This window comes from Carcharhinus amblyrhynchos, chromosome X (genome assembly GCF_965287045.1).
Source record: "Carcharhinus amblyrhynchos chromosome X, sCarAmb.v2.hapA, whole genome shotgun sequence".
Lineage (NCBI taxonomy): Eukaryota > Metazoa > Chordata > Chondrichthyes > Carcharhiniformes > Carcharhinidae > Carcharhinus > Carcharhinus amblyrhynchos.
The window spans coordinates 12305292-12332834 of NC_137359.1; the positions used below are offsets into that span (position 1 = coordinate 12305292).

Consider the following 27543-nt stretch of genomic DNA (forward strand, 5'->3'; position numbering starts at 1 on the left):
CCACATGGACTGACTGATGTCCAGTAACAATCCTGGAACTCCCTCCCTAACAGCACTGTGGGTGTACCTACACTACATGGACTGACTGATGTCCAATAACAATCCTGGAACTCCCTCCCTAACAGCACTGTGGGTGTACCTACACCACATGGACTGACTGATGTCCAATAACAATCCTGGAACTCCTTCCCTAACAGCACTGTGGGTGTACTGACACCACACGGACTGACTGATGTCCAATAACAATCCTGGAACTCCCTCCCTAACAGCACTGTGGGTGTACCTACACCTCATGGACTGACTGATGTCCAATAACAATCCTGGAACTCCCTCCCTAACAGCACTGTGGGTGTACCTACACCACATGGACTGCAGCGATTCAACATGACAGCTCACCACCACCCTCTTCAAGGGCAATTAGGCTTGGAGAATAAATGTTGGATCTAGCCAGTGACACCTACATCCCGTAAATGACTTTTTTAAGATTCCCAGCACTTCATCTTTATATTTCAGATTCGGACGCTTTTTCAAAATTATCTGCAAAATTACATCTTTCCACACGGCCAGGCTTGAAAGCGAGCCTGAAAAGGCGGTGAAAAGACGAATCCTCCGGCCTGAAGGGGGGTGTTGCTGCAGGAGGTGGTGTCAACAACTATCTTTGTTTCATTTCGCTCCTTGTTGGTGGTTGCCATGGCGAGCGGTTGCTAGGGGACGGTCAGGCGAACAGCGGCGAGGAGCCTGCGGGGAGGGGGCTGTTAATCAGGAGCGAGAGACAGAGAGAGGGGAAGCGGGGTGAGATTGAGTGTCAAGCCTGGGCCCCAGCTCCCATACGACGTTTGGGAAAGGAGGGGGAGAGGGGGAGAGGGAGAGGGGGAGGGCGGGTGTGGTGGGGCGGGGGCTCCCAGAGCTGGTGAGATGGAGTGACCTTGTGGGTGTTTTTATGTTCTGGTGGACAGGGTGGTGTGGATTAGGGTAGTTATGTATTGGGCATTAGCTGGCGGAGCAAGTGGGTGTAGGAACATCCTTGTTTATCCAGATGCTTTGTGGGTTTGGCATGAGGCCAGAACTTTTGGCAGTACAAAAATTACTATGACAATTTATTCTAGTGTTCCAAGTAAGCTTACATTAACACTAATGAACTTACTGTGGAAGGGTACATGAAGGGAGAGTTTAGCATGGCCAAACTACCTAATTAGCACGTCTTTGGAGTGTGGGAGGAAACCCACGCAGACACAGGGAGAACATGCAAACTCCACGTCGGTAGGGATCCAAACCAGGAGTCGAACCTGGGTCCCTGGTGCTGTGAGGCAGCAGTGCTTGCCACTGTGCCACCCTAAATGAATGATTCCACATATTTGGATTACATGTCTATCTTCACACAATGCTGGGTTTTCTGTTCTCCCTCTCCCCCCGGCTGTTTCTCCTTGTTCTCCCTCTCCCCCCGGCTGTTTCTCCTTGTTCTCCCTCTCCCCCCGGCTGTTTCTCCTTGTTCTCCCTCTCCCCCCGGCTGTTTCTCCTTGTTCTCCCTCTCCCCCCGGCTGTTTCTCCTTGTTCTCCCTCTCCCCCCGGCTGTTTCTCCTTGTTCTCCCTTGTTTGTTTGCCTTATGTCCTCAGGGTTGGTCTTGTGTGCCACCTTCCCCCATACCTTCCCCTCCTGCTCTGCTGGCTCCCTCATTGGCATCGGTTTGGGAGAATGGGTTGGGGGCAGGGGGGGGATGTTTGAGGAAAGACTGAAGGGGGTTGGGAGTGTGTTTGGAGATGTTTACTTTATTTCTGGTCTGTTTGGATGTTTTTTTGTTGTGGGTTGTCTGGCCTTTCCCAGTGGATATGTCATGAAGATGTCTTGGTGGGGCAGTGAGTCGGTTCTTTCCTCCTGTTTTATGGTCAATATAAGAACATAAGAAATAGGAGCAGGAGTAGGCCATCTAGCCCTTCGAGCCTGCCCCGCCATTCAATAAGATCATGGCTGATCTGTCGTGTCTCAGTTTCACATTCCCGCCCTCTCCCCATAACCCTTAATCCCCTCGCTTATCAAAAACCCATCAACCCGCGTCTTAAAAATATTTAGCGAGGCAGCCTCCACCACTTCAACGGGCAGAGAATTCCAGAGATTCACCACCCTTGAGAGTATGGCAAGGAAATGGGTCCATGGTGTGGTGGGGGGCGGTGTTTGAGTTGGGGGTGAATGGGTTGTTTGGGTGGTTGGGGCGGGGGGTTGGAAATCTTATTTCCATCTGCAGTATTTTGCTTATATAAATCGATGTAGTTTAATCATAGCATAAATAATCATTACATGTCACAATCAAGCGCCCCGACGTTGTAAGATGGGCCTTGGAAGCCATTTTTTATTATTGAATGTTCCAAAATGCTACAATTGTAAAAGTCAAAAGTCTAGGTCTGATGCTTCTTTACAAATGACTGCATTCTAACCTAGTATGGGTGGTCACTTGCTTTTGCCATGTTGGTGACTTGCAAATCTCTTTAGGAGTCCACAGATTGAGTCACCATGCCGAAGAAGGGTAAGAAAATGGCCAAAATGACTGAGGAGGAGCAACTGCTGTACATGCAACAGAAAATGCTGGAGGAGGAAGAGATGCAAAAGAAGAAAGAAGACATGTTGAATCAATTCTTAAAGGTACTTCCCTTTTAAAATCTGTTTTTCCAAAGAATAGTTTTTATTTGTTGATGGGATGTGAACATTGTTGGCTAGGCCAACACTTATTGCCCATCCCTAAATGTGAGGTTATCCACTTTGATAGCAATAATAGGAAGACAGAGTATTACTTGAATGGGGGTAAATTGAGAGAGCTGGATACTCAATGAGATCTTGGAGTTCTCCTGCATCAGTCGCTGAAAGTAAGCGTGCAGGTACAGCAGACGGCAAATGATATGTTAGCCTTCACAGTGAGAGGATTTGTGTATAGAGAAATGGATGTTTTGCTGCAGTTATATAGGGCGTTGGTGAGGCCAAACCTGGAGTATTGTGTGCAGTTTTGGTGTCCTTATCTGAGGAAGGATGTCCTTGCTATAGAGGGAGTGCAGCAAAGGCTGATTCCTGGGATGGCAGGTTGTCATATGAGGAGAGACTAAGTCGGTTAGGATTGTATTCACTGGAGTTTAGAAGAGTGAAAGGGGACCTCATAGAAACTTTAAAAATTTTAACAGGGTTAGACCAGGTAAATTCAGAAAGGAATGTTCCCGATAATAAGAACATAAGAAATAGGAGCAGGAGTAGGCCATCTAGCCCCTCGAGCCTGCCCCGCCATTCAATAAGATCATGGCTGATCTGTTGTGTCTCAGTTCCACATTCCCGCCCTCTCCCCATAACCCTTAAACCCCTTGCCTATCAAAAACCTATCAACCCGCGTCTTAAAAATATTTAGCGAGGCAGCCTCCACCACTTCAACAGGCAGAGAATTCCAGAGATTCACCACCCTTTGAGTGAAGAAGTTCCTCCTCAACTCCGTTCTAAACTGCCCCCCCTTTATCTTGAGGCTGTGCTCTCTAGTCCTACTGTCCTTTCTGAGCGGGAAGAGCCTCTCCACCTCCCGATGGTGAGGGAGTCCAGAACTAGGGGGTCGTAGTTTAAGGATAAGGACTGAGGTGAGGAGAAATTTCTTCACCCAGAGGGTGGTGAATGTGTGGAATTCACTCCCACAGAATTGAGGCCAAAATGTTATTGGATTTCAAGAAGAAATTAGATATAGCTCTTGGGGCTAAAGGGGTATGGGAGGAAGGGAGCTCAGGATATTCAATTCAATGATCAGCCATGATCAAAATGAATGATGGAGCAGGCTTGAAGGGTTGAATGGCCTACTCCTGCTTCTAGTTTCTTGAAGGTGGCAGTGAGCTGCCTTCTTGAAGCGCTGCAGCCCATGTGGTGTAGGTACACACCCACAGTGCTGTTTGGGAGTTGCAGGATTTTGACCCAGCAACAATGTAGAAATGGCGACATGTTTCCAGGTCAGGATGGTGAGTGACTTGGAGGTGAACTTGCAGGTGGTGATGTTCCCAGATATCTGCTGTCCTTGTCCTTGTCCTTCTAGGTGTTTGAGGTCGCAGGCTTGGAAGGTGCTAGTGAAGGAGTCTTAGTGAGTTAAACAAAGAAGAACAAAACAGCCCTTCGGCCCAACGAGCCACGCCGCCATCCCAACACCACCAGTCCCCCCCCTCCACCCATGAACATTGTCTAATGTTTTATGGCCATCCACATTGAGGGAAACTAATTTAGGGACAATTTATTCCTGCCAATCAGCCTAACAGCACATCTTTGGGGTGTGGGAGGAAACCGGAGCACCCGGAGAAAACCCACGCAAGCACAGGGAGAATGCGCAAACTCCCACAGACACCGGCCCAAATCCATGTGTCTGCACAGCAATCGGTGATAGTCACTGAGCTGTCGTCTTGCCCAGTCTCTGGTCCAGTCTAGGCACACACTAACGACATGAAGCACTAGGCCAATCTCGAACAACCAAGAGCAGCCCAAGTACGACCCATCGCGTGTATGCCCCTCGTTGGACACAAGGCGGACTGACTTAAAACCTGTGAATGAAAAGAAAAAAAAACATTATTATTGTACCATATCCATTTGCCTTACCAGGGACGCCCCAATGCTAATGACCCTTAATAAAACAATGTCCTATATCCACCCATCTCCAACCCACTCATGTGCCTGTCTAAGTCACTCTTAAATGACTCTAGCGTGTTTGCCTCCACCACCTTACTTGGCAGAGCATTCCATACCCCCACTACCCTCTGTGTGAAAAACCTCCCTCTAATATCTGTGTTATACCTCTCCCCCCTCACCTTAAGTCCATGGCCCCTTGTCCTATGTGTCTCTATCATAGGAAATAGCTTACCTCTATTTACTGTATCTATACCCTTCATAATCTTATATACCTCTACTAGATCCCCCCTCAGTCGCCGTCTTTCAAGGGAAAAGAGCCCCAATTTCTTCAATCTTTCTTCATACCCCAGTCCTTCCATACCAGGCAACATCCTGGTAAACCTCCTCTGCACTCTCTCCAGAGTCTCCACGTCCTTCCGGTAGTAAGGCGACCAGAACTGGACGCAGTACTCTAAATGCGGCCTAACCAACGTTCTGTACAACTGCAACATTAGACTCCAGCTCTTATATTCTATACCCCTTCCTATAAAGGCTAACATACCATAGGCTTTCTTCACCACACTCTCCACTTGCACTGCCACCTTCAAAGACTTGTGCACTTGCACCCCCAGGTCTCGCTGCGATTCTGTACTCCTTATGGGCTTACCCTTATCATATAACTCCCCCCTACATTATTCTGGCCAAAATGCATCACCTCACATTTATCCAGATTAAACTCCATTTGCCATGTATCTGCCCAATCAACCAGCCTATCAATATCCTGTTGTATTGCCAGACACTGCTCCTCACTGCCCGCCAATCCAGCCATCTTGGTGTCATCAGCAAATTTGCTGATCACACCACCTACTCCCTCTTCCAAATCATTTATATACACTACAAAGAGAAGAGGTCCCAGTACTGAGCCCTGCGGCACACCACTAGTGACAAACCTCCAGCTAGAAAAGGACCCCTCCATTACTACTCTCTGACTCCTCTTTGCAAGTCAGTTCTCTACCCATCTAGATACCTGGCCACGTATCCCATGAGCTTTAATCTTCTCTACCAACCTACCATGAGGGACTTTGTCAAATGTCTTACTGAAATCCATATAGACGACATCAACGGCTCGTCCTTCGTCGACCGTTTTTGTCACCTCCTCAAAGAATTCTACCAGATTCGTAAGGCAAGACTTCCCCTTTACAAAGCCATGCTGCGTATCCTTAATCAGATCGCAACGCTCTAAGTGCTCATACATCCTATCCCTAAGAATCCTCTGCATCAACTTGCCTACCACTGACGTTAAACTCACCGGCCTATAGTTACCCAGGCTATCCTTCCTACCCTTTTTAAACAATGGTACCACATTCGCTATCCTCTGGGACCTCACCTGTGTCCAAAGAAGAGACAAAGATTTGCGTCAGAGGCCCAGCAATCTCATCCCTTGCCTCCCTAAGCAGCCTAGGATAAATGCCATCAGGCCCTGGAGATTTATCGGTTTTAATGCTACGTAAAAGCCCTAACACTTCTTCCCTCGTAATCGATAGATCTTTCAATTGGTCTACAGCTCCCTCGATGACCATACCAGACATCAAGCCCCTCTTCTTCGTGAATACCGATGCAAAGTATTCATTCAGGATCTCCCCCATTCCCTCTGCCTCTAAGCACAGTTCCCCTCGTCTGTCCCTGAGGGGACCGATTTTACCCCTAGCCACCCTTTTGCTCTTAAGATAGGAGTAAAACGCCTTTGGATTCTCCTTAACCCTACCTGCCAAAGCCATCTCATGCCCCCTCTTTGCTCTCCTAACTCCCCTTTTGAGATCCCTCCTACTCTCTCTCTATTCCTCCAATGCTCTCTCCATTCCCAGCTGCTTAGTTGTTGGAATGCATTGTGTAGATGGTACACACTGCTGCCAGCAGTGAAGAGAGTGAATGTTAAAGGTAGTGTATTGGGTACCAATGAAGTGGGCTGCTTTGTCCTGGATGGTGTCGAGCTTCTTGAGTGTTGTTGGAGCTGTACCCATCCAGGCAAGTGGGGAGTATTCCATCACACTCCTGACTTGTGCCTTGTAGATGGTGGACAGGCTTTGGGGAGACAAAAGGTGAGTTACTCACTGCAGAATTCCCAGCCTCTGTGTTTATCCTTTATTTATTTCATGGTTTGACTAATACACATGTGGTGTGATTTATCTTACTCTTTCTATCTAAATACTAATGTTGTTCTTGCAGGATAAACTGTCCAAGGAGGAGCACAACACCCGTCTCAACACACTGAAACTAAATGAGAAGTGGCGCACTGTGATGCGGGAAGCAAAAGCTGCCGAACTACATAAGGACCTGGAGATCTTGAGCCAAACCTTTGAGAGAATTGTAGACCGGAAAGATGGTGTCATCAGGGTAAGATAAGGAGAAATTGCCATTGTCCTTGGGTTTAGTCATGAGGTATAACTATAGTGAAAGTAGGAATCAGGCACAACCATTTTTCACATTTTCATCCCCTTCTGAGGAGACAGACTAACTACCAGCTTGAAACTGTCCAGGCACAAAGACACCTCTTGCATGTGTGACCTGTTGGATACACCAGGCCAAGGATTGATCCTCATCACCTTGTCAGTGAGAACTGTGTGTCTTTAAAACCACGTTATTTAAAAATTCATGCTTGACATTATGTGATGTTGTGCATGCTTAGGATGGTCAGATGTGTATGTGAATATTTGGCGGATCATATAAATGATTTGGAAGAGGGAGTAGGTGGTGTGATCAGCAAATTTGCTGATGACACCAAGATGGCTGGATTGGCGGGCAGTGAGGAGCAGTGTCTGGCAATACAGCGGGATATTGATAGGCTGGTTGATTGGGCAGATACATGGCAAATGGAGTTTAATCCGGATAAATGTGAGGTGATGCATTTTGGCTGGAATATAAGAGCTGGAGTCTAATGTTGCAGTTGTACAGAACGTTGGTTAGGCCGCATTTAGAGTACTGCGTCCAGTTCTGGTTGCCTTACTACCGGAAGGATGTGGAGACTCTGGAGAGAGTGCAGAGGAGGTTTACCAGGATGTTGCCTGGTATGGAAGAACTGGGGTATGAGGAAAGATTGAATAAATTGGGGCTCTTTTCCCTTGAAAGACGGCAGCTGAGGGGGTATCTAGTAGAGGTATATAAGATTATGAAGGGTATAAATAGAGTAAATAGAGGTAAACTATTTCCTATGATAGAGACACATAGGACAAGGGGCCATGGGCTTAAGGTGAGGGGGGAGAGGTATAACACAGATATTAGAGGGAGGTTTTTCACACAGAGGGTAGTGGGGGTATGGAATGCTCTGCCAAATAAGGTCGTAGAGGCAAACATGCTAGAGTCATTTAAGAGTAACTTAGACAGGCACATGAGTGGGTTGGAGATGGGTGGATATAGGAGACTGTTTTAAATAAGGATCATTAAGCATTGGGGCGTCCCTGGAAAGGTAAATGAATATGGTACATTAATAATGTTTTTTTCCTTTTCATTCACAGGTTTTAAGTCAGTCCGCCTTGCATCCAACGAGGGGCATACATGCGATGGGTCATACTTGGGCTGCTCTTGGTTGTTCAAGATTGGCCTAGTGCTTCATGTCGTTAGTGTGTGCCTAGACTGGACCAGATACTGGGCAAGACGACAGCTCAGTGACTATCACCGTTTGCTGTGCAGACACATGGATTTGGGCCAGTGTCTGTGGGAGTTTGCGCATTCTCCCCGTGCTTGCGTGGGTTTTCTCCGGGTGCTCCGGTTTCCTCCCACACCCCAAAGATGTGCTGTTAGGCTGATTGGCAGGAATAAATTGTCCCTAAATTAGTTTCCCTCAATGTGGATGGCCATAAGACATTAGACAATGTTCATGGGTGGAGGGGGGGGACTGGTGGTGTTGGAATGGCGGCGCGGGCTCGTTGGGCCGAAGGGCCTGTTTCCTGGGCTTTTTTTTGTTCTTTTGTTCTTTGTATGAAGTCTTGAACGGTGAACCATCTGTCGGCAGACTGCCTCCCTGTTAAAGTGAGAGATTTCCGTGCTCTTGGAGGCAGTGGGCTGCTTCCCCATTGTCCACATTCAGATTGCTGAAGCCACTACATTCTCCCCTCAACTGCTCACATTTATGCACACATCCAAATCACTGGGCTAACTGGGCATCTGCAAAGCCTTGGCTACTTTTGCACTGCTGGCACCAGAACATCCCAAGATAGATTTACCATTTACTGTGCCCACTCAGGAACCTGCAGAGATGCTGCTACTGAGATTTGGAGTCAGGATCCCAAACCTGCATCTTGTCCAGCCTGCAGCTCTCATATTACAATAACATGTTCTGACTAATGTCGTGACGTGAAACTCTGAGGTTGCTATGTCAAAGAGGGTGCTGTTGAGCAAACTCTTTAAATTTACTGAGCCATTGGAGGAACCAGTAATGTATTTCTAATGCCTCTTCTCCCAGGCTTTAACAAAGGATTTGGAAGAGGCAGATGAGCAGTACGCAACAGCTTTGCGGAACCATATTCAGAACGTAGATAAGCTGGTGGATCTGCAGCGCAGTCGACTGCTCTTAATCGAGAATGAATTTGAGGCAGAGTTGGCCTCACTGAAGGAAGAATTTGATGCTGAGAGGTCAGTGTTCAACTTGCACCTTTCCTGATAGGTTTGGGATGCAACAAGGTGTCATCAGATGCTGAACTCTGAAATAGAAGTTGTGGCTCTTGCCACTGAACTTGTGGAGCATATTTACTTTGGGAAAAAATAAATTTGTTTTCAATTAGAATCACAGAATCCCTACAGTGCAGGAGAATTCCTGCCCAGTGAAGCAGTGGAGGGTTTTTAAGGCAAAGATAAATAGATTTGGTGAGTAAAGGAATTACGGGTTATGGTGAACGGGTGGGTAAATGGAGCTGAGGCCACAAAAAGATCACCTGTGATCGTACTGAATGGTGGAACAGGCTTGAGGAGCCCAATGGCCTACTCCTGCTCCTAGTTCTTATGTTAAGGAGGCCATTTGGCCTATCAAGCCTGCACCAATTACAATCTCACCCAAGCCCTATCCCCATAACCCCTCATATTTACCCTCCTAGTTCCCCTGACGCTAAGGGGCAATTTATCATGGCCAGTCAACCTAACCAACACATCTTTGGACTGTGGGAGGAAACTGCAGCACCCGGAGGAAACCCACGCAGACACAGAGAATGTGCGAACTCCACACAGGCGGTGACACGAGGCTGGGAATCGAACCCTGGTGCTGTGAGGCAGCAGTGCTAGCCAGCGTGCCATCCTCAAATTGCCAAATTATCTTTTCAAATGACATAACTGTGCAAGTGTAATGGTGTAATCTGTTTTACATGTTGTGGCGAGGAAGGTGGCTGTTGTAATAAAGGCTGAATTCAATCCGCCTCTGTAGACAGCAGATGATTGTACAGCATGAGCAAGAGATGACCAATCTGGAGGATATCATGTATGCCATGGATCAGATCTTTGGTGAGGTCGCAAACGAAGCACGGCAAGAATTCAACAGCACAAGGGATGACCTTAAAAACAAGGTAAGAAGCTCAGGACCCCACCAGTAAAGCAAAGACTACAGACACCATGTAATCCAAGTACTGTCACAAATACAGGAAATAATTGGTTATCAACACAATAGATTATTTAGAAAGTTTCACTATGACTTTTGTAGAACATACAGAATTCAAATTTGTGGGTGTTCTGGGTCTGAACATTATCACAGATATCTTAGTGGGAAATGCTGTTTTTTTTATATACTAAAACTGCCATTCTCTTAAGACACTGCTTTAATAAAAGCAGGTATTCTTCATTTGTGGGGCCCAACAAGGGTTGGCAAGCTATTGGACTGTGGGAGTCCAATTCTGTGTTCTTCCAATGTCTGTGTGCACTTACTTTCCAGCAGGAAGTTGCTGCATAATGTTCTTGGACCAGTGATCCAGAGTCTCAGGAAGATTTGGGACCATGAGTTTAAGTCTGACCATGATAGATGAGGAATTTAAATGCAGTTAACTGATAAAATTGGAATTTTCAAAAAAAAGTTCTCCCAGTAATGGTGGTCATGAATGTACTGGATTGTTGTAAAAACCCATCTGGTTCACCAGTGCTCTTTAGGGAAAGAAATCTGCTGTCCTTACCTGGTCTTGCATTTTTTTAAAAATGATAATTTGTGGGACATGGGTGTTGCTGGCTGGTCAGCATTTATTCCCTAGTTGCCCTTGTTCAGAGGGCAGCTGAGAGTTGAGCTGCTGTGGATCTGGAGTCACATGTAGGCCTGGCCAGGTTAGGATGGCAGATTTCTTTCCCTAAAGGACATTGGTGAACCAGATTGAATTTTCTGACAATGGATTCATGGTCATCAGTAGATCCTTAATTCCAGATTTTTAAAATTGAATTCAGATTCCACCATCTGCCATGGTGGGATTCAAATCCAGGCCGTCAGAACAATAGCTGAGTTTCTGGATTAATTGTCTAGCAACAATGACGATAATACTTCCAGGCCACAGCCTACGTGTGACTTCGGACCCACAGAATGTAGTTGATTCTGAACTGCCCTCAGAACTGGCCTAGCAAGCCACTTGGTTAGGACATGGAGGGCTTCTTAACATCTCTCCTGAATGGCCTGGCCCTAATCCTTAGACTATGCCCCATAGTTGTAGAATCTCCAACCAGTGAAAATAGTTTATCTACCTTCTTTTCCTGTTAGTATCTTGAAGACTTTGGTCAGATCACCCCTTAACCTTCTAAATTCTAGCGAAAATAGTTCTAATTTGTGAAATCTCTGCTCATTAAAACCCTGATGTCCAGGTATCATTCTTGTAAACCCACGCTGCACTCCCTCCAAAGCCAATATATCCTTCCTGAGGTGTGGTGCCCAAATCTGCTCACAATTCTCCAAATGTGGTCTTACTAGGGTTTTGTATAGCTGCAGCATAACTTCAGCGTCCTTATGTTCCTGTTGATATAAAGATCAGCATTCCATTAACCACCTTGATTATTCTCTGTACCTGTAAGTGGCATTTTAAAGATCTATGCACCTAAACCCCCTAGTCTCTTTGGACATCTTCTGCTGGGAATGGGGTCCAGTATGGTGTTTTTTGGGAAAAAGCTGCAAGTTGAGGAAGAACGTGACTAAAGTAATAGCTGTACTCATTCTATGTCCTGTATGTGTCCAGAGTGCTCTGTCCTTCTGCTGCACTCAGATATCAATGGACATTGCGTCCAGGCTTTGGGACTGTAATCTCCTTTGTTATTCACTCCTGGGAAAGTGACAAAATCTTTATATTCATTTAAACTGTAAGATTGCACTCTGTTATCCCCGCCTTTAAAAGACTCCTCGCTGTCCTTAACAAGCAGGTATTTTATTCTTTGGATTCTAAGATGTCCAGTGTAGTACACACGGTTAAAGTCCAATGACACTTCCTACTGTTTAACACAGAGGCTTTCTGATGAAAATTAACATGGAGCAAAACATGACGCACGGTCACTTTCCTATTCTCACGGATTCATCAGCATTAATATTGTACTGTCAGAATTAAGACTGTTTATTGTATTTTCATGAATCTTATTAGAGTTGCTATCCAAACCTAAGTGTAGAACCTAAGGCTGGTTGCAAAAAAAACAATTATTTGTCATTTCTAATATTTCCAAATTGCTTAAGCAAACAACACCTTTAAACTTAATGAGAGCTGTGGTGTATGTTGCTGTATTTAGAGTCTGGAGGAGAAGCATTCGCTCAGAGTTAATCTGGAGGGGTTAGTGGAAGACCTGTGGTTGCAGTTTCAACATGCACTGAAGAACTATATTGACTCAACTGAGGATCGGAAAATTGCATTTGAAACACTGAAGGCACGAGATGAGAAGAGCGCAACAGAGATTGAAATGCAGATGAAAAAGTTACAGAGAATGCAAGTAGGTTAAACTAAATACCAACAGTAGCTGGTGTACTGTACCACAGTTAGTAATTTGACCATATTTGAGCAAAGATGTGAAAAGTTATAAACAGCACTGTTGTAGCTGCACCTTTCCTCGGATTGAATTTATATGCTACTTTGCTTAGTTATTGTTTAGAATACTAAAGCACTCTTTCTCTTTGCTGTAGCTTTTCTTGTAGTCTCTGAGCATTATGAATAGCAGCTCCTCTGAACGTTCCTTTGGGCCTTGCAAGCTCCAGATTTACCATCTGACAACATTATTCCCCAATAAATCCTCACTGTATGAACTCAGAGTTGGATTTTATGAATGAGTGCAGCTAGTGTGGAAATTAACACATTGGGAAGTCACAGGCAAATTTATTTGAATGAATTAAACATTGTGAGGAAAAACCCTGTGATTTAACACCGGACACTCCTAACGGGAAAAGTTTAGAGAATGATTTGTACAATATCACCTCAAAACTGTGTAGCCCTTGCCATCTGTCTCTGTACTGTCAAACTCAAGCTTGACATCACCTAATCACTATTTCTTGATGTACTTTGTGTTCAGTCCTACAGTTGTCTGACTTGATATTGCCAGTGCTAATAATCTTGTTCTCATTTTAAAAAATCAGTATAAAGTTTGACTGCTTTATTTTTTATTACTAGGATACAATAGTAGCACTGAAGGTCAAGATGGCAGCTAATGCACGGAAATGTGAGGCGCAGAATAAAAAATTACGAGATGAAAAGGAAGCAATTAAGCAGCATTTCCTGATGCAGAAAAGCCAGATGAATTATCTCCGAGCACGTGAACATGAGCGGCTCATCAAGCTAACCCTTGAAAGTAATGCTGCAATCAAAACACTGAAGAATGTTTGTGAGAAGGTAAAGTGACAGGGCCCTGAATGAAACATATGAGGAAAATAGATTCTTATTGATTCCAGCATTCAGCAAAGCTCCAGAATATTTATTTATTCAGCACATTGCCACAAATCACTTTGTGAGATTACTTCTCATTATCTAAGCTTTGTTCTGATCAACTAATTTAAGAATTTCCATGTCCTTTCTGAAAAATCTCACCTATACGTCACATATTCTAGAAGCAGCTACATGATGTGTGATGATACCTGTCTCATTGTGTATTCTAGGTTTTCAGCATACCACATCGTTCCAAATTGTGTGAAGAACTCAGTAATTTAACATGTTCATGGGTTCTGTTTTATCAATGTACCAATCCTCTCCACATGAAACGTTCGAGTGTTGCTCCATTGCTTGAGGCTCTGTTCTCTGTTTCATTGGCAGATTACCAGCCCTGGTTCCCAATATTGTACCCTTGCTTCAACTCTTTAATACTTGTATAATAGTAACTCATAAATGCTTTAGCTTTGACCATTGTCATTCATCTCAGTGAATTCTTATGAATGTAGCTCTTTTAGGGTCAAATCTTGAATAATTGTCGTGGTAAATGTTGACTCCTTTGATGTGCTCAGGGTGAACACATTCTGAAGATGGCAGAGATGTGCAGGAAACTGGAAACGGAAGAAGAGAAAGTCCTTCCGTTCTATGCCTCCTCTCTGACCCCAGAAGAGGAGAATAAAGTTCAGCATCTGATGATGTTGCGGCCATGTGAAGAGCTTGCTGAGGTGAGCGGTGGACGGGTTCTATTGCAGGGCTTGCTCATTGTCAAGACAAATTGACTCAAGTTAGATGTGGATGAAGTTGGATGTGTGTAGGAATGGACAGAGTAAGGTGGGTGAGATTAATAAGCATGGTAGATGGGGGGGATTTTCCTCCAAGAATATGTCTTCTAGACTATGGACTAGATTTGGTTCAGCAGAGTGCATGCTGCATTTAATTTGTGTAACCTTGTTGAATTTCACCACTTCCTGAATGGACAGCAAACTAAATTCTGCATCATTGTGACTATCACCATGTTGTAACGAAATGAAGGGTTAACACTAAGTGATTCTGTAGTACAGCAAATTTGCATTTCTTGTCTTTTTTAAAGGTGATGATGGACTATGTGGCTCTGGAACAATTCTGGAAACGCTATAATAAGGTTCTCTTGGATCAGATGGTTTTGCAGCAAGAGAAGTCGACTTTATTGCAGGAGAATAGCCGTCTCCGGCAACTCCTGAAACAGTACTTGGATGGAATCTCTGTCAATGAGGAAATCCTGTCAAATCTAAACCCCCTCATTGTCATCAATAACAAAACAAATGTCAAATTGAGTATACCTGTGATAGAATCTACAGCCCCTAAGCCAGTCTACAATGTGATTGAGGCTGCACATATCATTAATCATACAGTCTAATAATCAAGGTGATTCATGTCAAAATGTCTATGTTTTATTTTACTGACAAGTGACTAAAACTGTGTGTTACTAAATGACAATTCTTTAACTATTAAGTTAAATATCTACTCACCTGGTTATTTAACATTCAATAAATAACATACGAATCCACAACTACACCAACTAGTCATTAAATTTTCTGTATAAATACATGTACATGTTGAAACAAGAAGAATTCATTCAATATGTTTTTTTAAAAAAAGTCTTCCAAATCATCGGTCAGAACATTGAATACAGGAGTTGTACAAGACATTGGTAAGGCCACACTGGGAATACTGCGTGCAGTTCTGGTCACCCTATTATAGAAAGGATATTATTAAACTAGAGAGAGTGCAGAAAAGATTTACTAGGATGCTACCAGGACTTGGATTGAGTTATAAGGAGAGGCTGGATAGACTAGGACTTTTTTCTCTGGGGGAGCGTAGGAGGCTGAAGGGTGACCTTATAGAGGTCTATAAAATAATGAGGGGCATAGATAATCAATATCTTTTCCCAAAGATAGGGGAGTCTAAAACTAGAGGGCATAAGTTTAAGGTGAAAGGGAAGAGATACAAAAGTATCCAGAGGAGCAATTTTTTCGCACAGAGGGTGGTGAGCATCTGGAACAAGCTGCCAGAGGTAGTAGGAGAGGCGGGTACAATTTTATCTTTTAAAAAGCATTTAGATAGTTACATGGGTTCGATGGATATAGAGGGATATGGGCCAAAAGTGGGCAATTGGGATTAGTTTAGGGGTTTAAAAAAAAGGGCGGCATCGATAACTTGGGCCGAAGGGCCTGTTTCCATGCTGTAAACCTCTATGACGCAATGTTCTTGGCCTCTGTTTAAACAAATTTCTTAATGTCTAACCCAGTAGCAGAGTGATTGAAAACGATTTATTCAATCTGTTGCTAATGGTTAATGTGAGGATAATAACAATAGAGAGGGGTTTATGCAACATGGTGCAATGTCCAAGATTCATATTGACCAGATTACCAAGTATTAGTGGTGCAGAAACTGCTCTGTGTGAGCCTTCTCCCAACCCCCTCTTTTTCTGATCCCATCAACATATCCTTCTATTCCTTTCTCCCTCGTGTTTATCTTGCTCCCCGTGCCCCAGCTAGCACTCTTAGTAAAAAGTTTTCTCCTGAATTCCCGAATGGATTTATCACACTGTCTTGCATTCTGGTGTTGCCAGCAAAAAACATTCTCTGTCACCTCCAGCAAACCTTTTTTAAATATTGCAGCAGAGCTGCTCACTCAACTTAGTCAGCTGACAGATACACCAAGGAGCAACCACGGGCAAAGGTAAGCAATGAAAATTGCTGTTTTAACCATGGTGATCTATGGTTCTGATAGTAACAGCAGTCAGTCCTTTTGCCTTTGCTACTTTTATAGCTAGCTGTCTTTTTAAAAAAAAGTCACCACTCTTGATTTTAGCAAAACCTGCACGTTTTTTACACCCCTTCGTGGGATATGGGCATCGCTAATAGGCCAGCATTTATTGCCCATCCCTAAATGCCCTTGGGAAGGTGGTGGTGAATAGCTGCCTTGAACCACTGTAATCCCCGTGGTGTAGATACATCCACAGTGCTGTTAGAGTGTTCCAGGACTTTTGCCCAGCGACAGTGAAGGAATGGTGATATATTTTCAAATCAGGATCAGGAACTTGCAGATGTTGGTGTCCCCTTGTATCTACTGTCATTGTCCTTGGTGGTAGAAGTGGCAGGTTTACAAGATGCTGTCGAAGGAGGCTTGGTGTGTTCCCACAGTGCATCTTGTAGATGGTAGACACGGCTACCACTGTTGGTCAGTGATGGAGGGATTGGATGTTTGTGAGTGAGGTAGCAATCAAGTGGCTGCTTTGTCCTGGATGGTGTCACCCTTCTTGGCACCGTTCAGGACAATGTTGGAGTTGCACCCATCCAGGCAAGTGGAGAGTATTCCATCACATTCCTGACTTGTGCTTTGTCGATGATGGATAGGCTTTGGAGAGGTGAATTACTCGCCACAGTGTTCCTAGCCTTTGACCTGCTCTGGTAGCTGTGGTATTTATACGGCTAGTCCAATTCGGTTTGCTTGTAGAACCATTATGCCCCTGATGAAAAATCCATGCTCTTAAAAAAGAGAGAAGTATCTTTTCCTCTACCTTTTATTGCTTATAGACTTGGATTCTGCTTATTTTCCTATTGTCTAAAAGCATTGCTGTTTTAAATATTATGGACACAGTGATGTACAATCATTAGTGTCTTGCCTTGCATCTACTCGCCTTGTCCTTCTAGCTGGTAGAAGTCTTGAGTTTGCAAGGAGCTAGTAGTGAAGGACCTTTGGTGAGTTGCTGCAGTGTATCTTGTATATTGATGGTACAAACACTGCTGCCAATGGGCAATGGTGTTGGAGGGAGTGAATGTTTGTGGACGGCGTAGGAATCGAGCAGGGCTGCTTTGTCCTGGATGGTGTCAAGCTTCTCAAGTGTTGCTGGAGCTGCATCCATCCAGGAAAGTGGAGAATACATGTGAATATATGAGTTAGGAGCAGGAGTAGGCCACTTGGCTCCTTGAGCCTGCTCCGCCATTCAGTAAGGTTGTGACTGATCTGATTGTAACCTTAACCCCAGATCTCCGAGCTCTGCAACCTTTCACCGTTCAGCTAAGTGCTTCTTATTTTTCCTGCCAAAATGGACAATTTTGCATTTTCCTACATTATACTCCATTTGCTAGATTTTTACCTACTTGCTTGGATTCTGTCTTGTTAGAGATGACCATTGTCAGGCATTTGTGTGGTGTAACTGTTACTTGATACTTGTTCAGCCCAAACCTGGATATTGTCCAGGTCTTGTTGCATATGGGCACACTGCTTCAGTATCTGAGTCATCACGAATGGTGCTGAAAATATGTCCACACTTCTGACCTTATGGCAAGAAGGTCATTGATAAAGCAACTGAAGATGGTTGGGCCTAGGGCATTACCCTAAGGAACTCCTACAGAGATGTCCTGGAACTGAGATGAGTGACCCTCCACAACCATCTTCCTATGTGGTAGGTATGATGCCAAACAGTGGAGAGGTTTCCTCCTGATTCTCATTGACTTCAGTTTTGCTGGGACTCCTTGATGTCTTACTCAGTGACATGCTGCCTCGATGTCAAGGGCTGTCACTCTCACCTGGAATTCAGCTCATTTGTCCATGTTTGAACCAAGGCTGTAATAAAATCAGGAATTGAGTGACCCTGTCAGAAACAAAACTGAATGTCAGTGAGCAGATTATTGCTGAGTAAGTGCTGCTTGATAGAACTGTTGAGGACCCCTTCAATCACCCTGCTGATTGAGGGGAGACTGATGTGTTGATTGACTAGAGTTGGATTTGTCCTGCTTTTTGCAAACAGGACATAACTGCGCATTTTTCCACGTTGCTGGGTTGTTACTGGTGATGTAGATGTACTGGAAGAGCTTGGCTAGGGGAGCAGCAAGTTCTGGAGCACAAGTCTTCAGTACAATTGCCGGAATGTTATCAGGGCCCACAGCCTTTGGAGTATCCAGTACCTTCAGCTGTTTCTTGATATCACTTGGAGTGAATCAAATTGATTAAAGACTGGCAGCTGGGATGCTGGGGACCACTGGTGGAGGCAAAGCAGATGATCCGCTTGGCACTTCTGTCTGAAGATTGTGGCAAATGCTTCAGCTTTATATTTGGAATGCTGTGCTGGGCTCCTCCATCATTGAGGATGGGGATATTTGTGGAGCCTCCTCCTCCAGTGAGTTGTTTAGTTCTCCAATGCCATTCATGACTGGATGTGTCAGAAGTGCAGAGCTTAGATCTGATCAGTTGGTTGTGGGATTGCTTAGCTTTGTCTATCACTTGCTGTTTAACATGCAAATAGTCCTGTGTTGTAGCTTCACCAGGTTGACACCTCATTTTTAGGTACGTCTGGTGCTGTTCCTGCATGCCCTCCTACACTCTTCATTGAACTAGGGTTGGTGGTAATGGTCGAGTGGGGGATATGCCAGGCCTTGAGGTCACAGATTGTGGTTGAGTACAATTCTGCTGCTGCTGATGGCCCAGAGAGCCTCATTGAGTCTTGAGCTGCTCGATCTGTTTGAAATGTATCCCATTTAGCACAGTTAGTACTACACAATGCAATAAAAGGTATCTTCAGTGTGAAGAAGGAACTTTGTCTCCACAAGTACTGTGCGGTGGTCAATCTTACCAATACAATCTTATTGCATGAGAAAAGGGATTAGACTGTTTCTAGCTACTTGGGGCAGTGGGTGGAGTTAACTCACCAGCCAGCTTGCTGTAGTAGCAGAAGGAAATATTGTGCATGTGCAGCCAGAGGTCGGCACATGCACAATGGCAACAGCAGAGGCCTGAGAGAGATATCTGCCAGGCCTCTGCTGCTGCAGTCTGCCTTAACCCAGCCCCCCACCATCTCCCTGCCACCCAGACTGATCATGCACCCCCCTCTCCCCTGACTGATCACCATGCAGAGTGGCAGTGCCCCTCCTCCTCCAACACACCCCACTTATTGCGATGCAGAGTGTGCAGCAGGCCCTGCACATTGGGCAGTGCAAAGGTGTACGACTGTTCCACGTTCATGGGAAGCAGTTGCTTTCCTCACTGGAGAGAATCTCTCCTGACGCGGCCACAAAGGCAATGCTTCCCATGAAGGCCACAAAGTATGAATGTGGGCTCACTAATGTCACATAAAGTAACATCAAATAAATTCTTCAGCCTCTTGCCAGAAATGGGTGAGGGTCTGACTGTGCCGATAATCTGATGTTGGGAAGATTGAGAACTGAAAAATCCAGTGCAATCTTAATTTCTTTGCTCACGCGCTATTTTACCAGTTTGCCTTGCTCATCAATGGCCATACTCTCTGATACGGTGTTTGAGATCTAGTCGTACTCCTGCAATTGTACCTTACAATGTTACGCTGTTGATTGACTAGTTTGTAGGACTGCTCTGCCACTTTTGCAGGGTCAACAGGTCTGTGTTTTCCATTGTTGTTTCCACCTAGGTCAATGCTGGATGATCTGTCCAGTTTCATTCCTTTCTGTATCGGTTTGATACAATTGGGTTGTTTGCTGGGCCATTTTAGAGTCAACTAGCTGTAGGCCAGATGGCAGATTTCCTCCTTTTAAAGAGCATTAGTGAATCAGATGAGCTTTTTGCACCCAATTTCTCTCAACTCTTGCTATTGCTGTCTGTTCTGTCGGGAAGGGCGTGAGGCTGATTTAAATATTTAGCTCATTTTAATGTTATTAGTAAGCCTGGGCCGCAATAGTTCAGATTCACTTAGGTTTCTGAACCTGCTGATGGAGCTCCTCATTGGTGAGGATCACAGATTGTTCCCACCAATGGGGACCAGGTGTGAAGGCTTCACTGGTGGGACTGAAGGCCCTCTGGGTAACTGAGAGGAACAGCACCCCTTGGATGGTGCCAACCTGGAAAGCAGGGAACTCTGCATCCTGAGTGGGTGCTGGTCAGTAGGATTGCCAATCAGGTGGGGTGGGGCTTGGATTGGCAATCAGGAGGTCAGCGACTGGGGGGGCGGCGGTGGGGTCTGGTAAGGCAGGAGGTGTGCAGGGTGATGTCCGTGGTAGGATGGTTTTTGATAGTTTTCATCAGGGCGCGTGAGCAACAGCACCCTTGGAAAGCTTCAGCTGGCTTCCTTCATGAATAGACTCCACCCACCCCTCACATAACTTTACCCTGCTGGAAAAACTGGTGAGGAAACAGGTTTTCTTGCCTGTTCCACACTTTGAATGTTTGAGAAAATTTTCCATCCATACTTTCTGATTTTATGCAGACACCATGCAAAATATACTGAATAAATAACTCGTATTTCATCTATTGCAAAAACTTATGAGGTAACTCCAACAAGAATTGAGAATAGTCAGCATGGTTTTGTGAGAGGTAAGTCCTGCCTCACAAATTCAAATTCTTTTGAGGAGGTAACTAAGTGTGTGGACGAAGGTAGAGCTGTTGATGTCGTATGCATGGATTTTAGTAAGGCGTTTGATAAGGTTCATGGTAGGCTCATGAAGAAGATAAGGAGGTGTGGGATAGAAGGAAATTTGGCCGATTGGATAAGTAACTGGCTGTATCATTAGAGGACAGAGGGTGGTGGTGGAGGGAAAATTTTCAGACTGGAGGCCAGTTACCAGCGGTGTACCACAGGGATCAGTGCTGGGTCCTCAGCTTTTTGCAATATTTATCAATGACTTGGGAAAAGGGGCTGAAGGGTGGGTCAGTAAATTTGCTGATGACGCCAAGGTTGGTGGAGTAGTGGATGAGGTGGAGGGCTCTTGTAGGCTGCAAAGAGACATTGATAGGATGCAGAACTGGGCCGAAAAAGTGGCAGATGGAGTTTAACCCTGGTAAGTGCGAGGTGATTCATTTTGGTAGGACAAACTTGAATGCGGATTACAGGGTCAACGGCAGGGTTCTGAGGAATGTGGAGGAACAGAGAGATCTTGGGGTTCATATCCACAGATCTCTGAAGATGGTCATTCAAGTAGATAGAGCCTGAAGAAGGCTTATAGTGTGTTAGCATTTATTAACAGGGGGTTTGAGTTAAAGAGCTGTGGGGTTATGCTGCAAATATACTGGATGTTGGTGAGACCACATTTGGAATATTGTGTGCAGTTCTGGTCACCTCACTATAAGGAGGATGTGGAAGCATTGGAGAGTGCGCAGAGGAGATTTACCAGGATGCTGCCTGGTTTGGAGAGTAGATCTTATGAGGAAAGGTTGAGGGAGCTGGGGCTTTTCTCTTTGGAGCGGAGGAGGATGAGAGGTGACTTAATAGCGGTTTATAAGATGATGAGAGGGATTGATAGAGTGGACGTGCAGAGACTATTTCCTCAGGTGAATGTAGCTGTTACTCGGGGGCATAACTATAAGGTTCATGGTGGGAGATATAGGAGGGATGTCCGAGGTAGATTCTTTACTCAGAGTGCGGCTGGGGTGTGGAATGCACTGCCTGCTGTGATAGTGGAGTCGGACACTTTAGGAACTTTTCAAGTGGTTATTGGATAGGCACATGGAGCACTCCAGAATTATAGGCAGGGGAGGCTTGATCTTGGGATTGGACACAGCTCAGCACAACATTGAGGGCCAAAGGGCCTGTACTGTGCTGTAATGTTTCTATGTAACAAGCCATAAACCCATTGGAGTTGCTGGCAGCAGAGTACTGAGGGGGCAATTAGGCATGCGCCGATCTCCCAGTATATTGGAAAATCGTAACGTGCCCCCCACCCTGATGCTGAGTTCCCACCCCCACCCAAGCATGCCAGTTGCGATCCCCGTTATTGGTGTCCCTCTTAAATTTCTTGCCCTGTTAACATAAGAAATAAGAGCAGGAGTAGGCCATCTAGCCCTTCGAGCCTGCCCCGCCATTCAATAAGATCATGGCTGATCTGTTGTGTCTCAGTTCCACTTTCCCGCCTTCTCCCCATAACCCTTAATTCCCTCGCTTATCAAAAATCAATCAACCCGCGTCTTAAAAATATTTAGCGAGGCAGCCTCCACCACTTCAACGGGTAGAGAATTCCAGAGATTCACCACCCTTTGAGTGAAGTTGTTCCTCCTCAACTCCGTTCTAAGCCGCCCCCCCCCAACTTTATCTTGAGGCTGTGCCCCCTAGTCCTACTGTCCTTCCTGAGTGGGAAGAGTCTCTCCACCTCTATCCTATCCATCCCATTCATCATCTTATATGTCTCAATGAGATCTCCCCTCATTCTTCTAAACTCTAACGAGTACAAGCCTAGTTTATTCAGCCTCTCTTCATAGCTCAACCCCCTCAACTCCAGTATCAGCCTAGTAAACCTCCTCTGCACTCCCTCCAAGGCCAAAATATCCTTGCGTAAGTGCGGCGACCAAAACTGCACACAGTACTCCAGCTGCGGCCTCACCAATGCCCTATACAGCTGCAGCAAGACCTCCCTACTTTTATATTCAATCCCCCTCGCTATGAAGGCCAGCATCCCATTTGCCTTCCTGACCACCTGCTGCACCTGCAAGCTGGGTTTTTGCGACTCATGCACAAGGACCCCGAGGTCCCTCTGCACCATCGCCTGCTGCAGTTTTTCTCCACGTAAGTAATAGTCCTTCCTACCATTATTCCTACCAAAGTGGACCACCTCGCACTTGCCAACATTAAATTCCATTTGCCAGTTCCTGGCCCATTCGCCCAGCCTATCTAGATCCTTCTGTAGACTCTCCCCACCCTCCGCGCAATTTGCCGTTCCACCAATCTTGGCGTCATCAGCAAATTTCGACACCATACACTCGGTTCCCTCCTCCAGATCATCTATATAAATGGTAAATAGCTGAGGCCCCAGCACCGACCCCTGGGGCACTCCACTAGTCACCAACCGCCAATCCGAATAGCACCCATTGACCCCCACTCTCTGCCTCCTATTTGACAACCAATCCTCTATCCACGCTAACACCCATGCTACTCGATCAGCGTTGCAGGGCGGCAAAACCATGCCTGTGATCCTGGCAGCTTATTTTCTACTCTAGGGTAAGGAATGTTTTGTTTGAGTGGGCCTGCTCGCATTAACATTAGCTGTGGCTTTGTCACGTCCTCTTGACTGCAAGCTCCATTTTCAAGAAACATTTGAAGTTCTTGAGGCGTTTATTGCCCTTCAACACTACTTGTCCTAAAACCCTGTGACATTATAGTAAACTTTGTAGATGGCTTCTGCATCTTAATGGTGATTGCTTGAAGCAAACTATGGTGAGCTGGTTCACCTTCAGTCCAACGTTTCCACCTGACAACAGATGTCACAGTTCAAATAATGAAAATAATTGAAACAAAATTTATTCTGCACTACAGGATTTTAATCACCCCTTACCCACCTTCCTCTACTCTTCGCCACTGTGCTGCTGACACAGTGTGCGCAGTAATACAGGCCTCATTGCACTGGCACCAGCTTGCTGATTTTGTGACTTTTGTGATCACATTAAAGAGTATTACAACTGAAGAAATTAAATATCTTTCTAGTTTAAATTTCAGCATCAAACACAAACAAAAGCTCCCTCTCCTTGCTTTCCTGTAACCTCAAAAAACACAACCCTACGAGTGTGAATTTCCATTTCTCACACCAGCTGTTATGTGGCCTCTTGCAAATAGGAGTTGCAATTCAGTGCTAATTAGTGCTGAATTATGAGCTGTTTTTATTCTTGTATTCACACCTGTTTGGAAGCAGGTTCAGATTACTCTAGGCTACAGCCGTAACTCCCTGGTTCAATTAAATGGTTTGACTCGAACATGATGACTGAATTTAGAACTCAAAGCCTCGGCAAATAATTAACATGGTTGTAGCAAGTTCCCCAGTCGCTGGAGACTTTAACCCATGCAAAAGGCTGGCAGTATCCCCCATGGAACTAACCAAGAGAAATTTGGTAAGTATTTGTACAATATCTCTTTCACTCATTTTTCGACCCTTGCATTGTAGATCAGTTGTGAGTTTGGGAATTGTCTTTTACACAGCAACATATCTTGCATATTAAAGGTTTGCATGCACCACAGATTAAAAATATGGGGGGCTCGAGTAGCACAGTGGGCTGTTTTGCGGGCTTCGTGCTGGGTGTCGCCCACCTCTGGGACTTGGTTTTTTTGGCGTGGAGCTGAGTGTCGCATGGAAATCTCCATTTCCGTATGATTAGTGAGCCAGGACAGAATTATCTGGACCTGCTAGCATCGCTCTCCTGTTCCCCCGGGCCACGAGTGGTTCATGACTGCTCCCTACTAATGCAGACCCTGCTGGAAGGAGGATAGGCAACTGAGGCCCCCCCAGGAGGTTGGAGGTGAGCCTGACACTACCCAAGGGGCACCTTGGTACTGCCTACCAGGTATCAGGCTGTGCCAGAGGATCAGTGGGGGAGGGAGGGAGTGAGGGTGATTGGGATTAGGCAGGTGGAAAATTAGGGCTGGCTCAGGGAGGTCCAGGAGGCCAGTGTTAGGGGTGTGGAAGGCCAGCAATTCATAAGAACATAAGAACATAAGAAATAGGAGCAGGAGTAGGCCAACTAGCCCTTCGAGCCTGCCCCGCCATTCAATAAGATCATGGCTGATCTGTCGTGGTTCAGTTCCACATTCCCGCCCTCTCCCCATAACCCTTAATCCCCTCTCTCATCAAAAACCCATCAACCCGCGTCTTAAAAATATTTAGCGAGGCAGCCTCCACTACTTCAACGGGCAGAGAATTCCAGAGTTTCACCACCCTTTGAGTGAAGAAGTTCCTCCTCAACTCTGTTCTAAACCGCCCCCCCTTTATCTTGAGGCTATGCCCCCTAGTCCTACTATCCTTTCTGAGCGGGAAGAGTCTCTCCACCTCTACCCTATCCATCCCATTCATCATCTTATACGTCTCAATGAGATCTCCCCTCATTCTTCTAAACTCTAACGAGTACAAGCCTAATCTATTCAGCCTCTCCTCATAGCTCAACCCAATTCGGAGGCCAACAATGGGGGCAGGGGCACTGCACATGCCCTGATCTCCATGCTGACAGATTGATGCATTCGCAGTGGCCTGCTCAGTGCTATTTGACTTATTGTCACATGTTAGTACATAGTGAAAAGTATTGTTCCTTGCGTGCTATACAGATGAGGCATACCATTCATCAGAAAGAGTGCAGAATGTAGTGTTACAGTCATAGCTAGGGTGTAGAGAAAGATCAACTTTAATGTATGGTAGGTCCATTCAAAAGTCTGATGGCAGCAAGGAAGAAGTTGTTCTTCAGTCAGTTGGTACGTGACCTCAGATTTTTGTATTTATTCCCTGATGGAAAAATCAGCAACTCTGCTGCTGGCTGCTTGGGCAGGAATAGGCCATCCCTAGATTTCCAGAGTGAATCATGCAAGAGCACTCTGTGATGTACAGTGTGTTGGAGATTCATTCTGGAAATCACATTTTAAAAAAAACTAGCTGGATTTACTCCCATTTTCCTGCAAATTGAGGGTTTAGAATTTTATTTTGGGAGAATCCTGGCAAAGATGTTTGGGTGTAGTGTTCATATACCCCATTTCCCTAACTATTTCTCATCTTCTGCCCATAGGTTTAGATATATCTGCTTATCAACATGATTTTGAAAACAAATTCTCACATTGCCAAATGTCAAAATGCAACAGTAGCACAAAAGGCATGTTTTACAATAACAATCTTATATAATTGAGACCTGGTTAGGGCCAGCATGCAAGCAAGGAATACACCCTCAGTAATGGCAGAAGTGTAATGAGATAGATGTTTTGCTTACTATTGTGCTGATTAACACAGCTACTTAATGTTCGTATTGCTTCTCTTTCACCTTTGCCCTGCTGCTTGAACATGTAACAATCAATTAAAACAACAGGCTGGAGTCTGACCCAAAGCTGAACTGGTGAGGAATTACTTGAAAGCAGTAATGATCTGTAACCAAGTGATTATTCACATGCCATTATGCAGAAATCAAACTAACTCTCCTTGCTTACAAAAGAAAACTACACACAATTAAGCAGCTTTGTAGAACTCTTATTTATTTTTTGCTCTGCTCTTTTTCTCCTCTTTGAATTTCCGTTTGGAGATTTTTGGCACATTTGCTTTTAGATAAAGGTAATAGCCAATTAGACACAGAAGTCCAGGGACCAGTAGGAGGCAGGCAATTGGGATCACATTGTCCATCATTTTCTTCCAATATGTTGATTTCACTAGAGTCACTAACTCTGTCTCAAACAACAAGACAGAATCTCCTGCAATACAGAAAGCAAACTTTGAAGACTCAGTCTTCAGTCACATTTTGGATATGGCAGCACTTGAACCACAGGAAGTAACACAGAACCACTTTGAATTTCACTTATGTATTTTATCATCATAAATGTAAAGAGTAAAGCTTGGGCAGTTTGTTCATTAGCTTGATCATGGGGTGTTGCACTCATCTGGCCTTTCTTTGACATCAAGTGAAAACTCCTACATCTCCAAGAACTCATCTCTTTCTCTGTTAAGCCAAACACAATTCCCCCAACACTACTTACCTTGTCACCGATGTTTAACTGTGTAAAGCAAAAGCCCAGAGCCTTTGAGTCTTTTCTGGCATGTTCTCGTTCTGTCCATGTTCTTGGTTGCTTTGTAGTTTTACAGGTTCTGAATTCGGGCTCTTTTTCGAACTGATTGTTCCATGGAAAGCTGCTACGTTCCAGATTATGACATCTGACACCACTGTCCCTTCTCCCCATCTCCTTATTGTTAATAGGAAAACTTTTGATAGTCTCCTAACCGGTTCACCCTCCTTCAGTGTACAGATTATTAAACCCAATCCTGTTGTTGCTTAATCACATCTTCCTCCTTTACCCTTTCCAATATCAAACTTGTTTCAACATATTTTGCTTTTGTCTAACCTTTTTCTCTTTTCAACTGCCAGCATTGTTTCTCAAAATAATTTAACAAACCTTTGTTTTCTTGAGTTAAGGATATAACTAGACACAATTATGAAGGCTGTAGACTAGCAGTATTTCCTCCAAGGACAATTATAATCATTTCTATTAAAAGCACTAGCTTGAGTTCTTTGCCCAAGAACAGGTCTGACCCACAGTGCCACAACCTTCACCACAGGTAGAGTAAGGAGGCAGGTCTTATTCAAGATTGAGGAAAATGGGCAATTGAAGCAAGGAAAAGAAACTGGTCAGTCTGTCTGCTC

General features: G+C 44.9%; 3 protein-coding genes across 4 annotated transcripts in view; 2 read left to right on the forward strand and 1 right to left on the reverse strand.

Moving 5' to 3' along the window:
- Positions 1 to 27543, forward strand: part of LOC145361845 (pleckstrin homology domain-containing family A member 3-like) — a 299538-nt gene that overhangs the window by 81236 nt on the left and 190759 nt on the right. The gene's annotated exons all lie outside the window — the stretch shown is intronic.
- Positions 720 to 15001, forward strand: drc2 (dynein regulatory complex subunit 2). The gene is made up of 9 exons (XM_080217875.1): positions 720 to 792; positions 2486 to 2635; positions 6833 to 7000; positions 9066 to 9235; positions 10017 to 10155; positions 12329 to 12526; positions 13198 to 13416; positions 14022 to 14174; positions 14540 to 15001. Exons 2-9 carry the CDS (start codon positions 2507 to 2509, stop codon positions 14843 to 14845), a joined length of 1482 nt encoding a protein of 493 aa, XP_080074001.1. The 5' UTR covers positions 720 to 792; positions 2486 to 2506; the 3' UTR covers positions 14846 to 15001.
- The window catches only part of LOC145361857 (ADP-ribosylation factor 1-like), a 43212-nt gene continuing 42042 nt past the window's right edge, over positions 26374 to 27543 (reverse strand). For both annotated transcript variants that reach the window (XM_080217834.1, XM_080217841.1), the window contains one exon: positions 26374 to 26599. In XM_080217834.1, the coding sequence (XP_080073960.1) occupies positions 26382 to 26599 (218 nt within the window). In that variant the 3' untranslated portion in view covers positions 26374 to 26381. The remainder of the gene's footprint in view (positions 26600 to 27543) is intronic.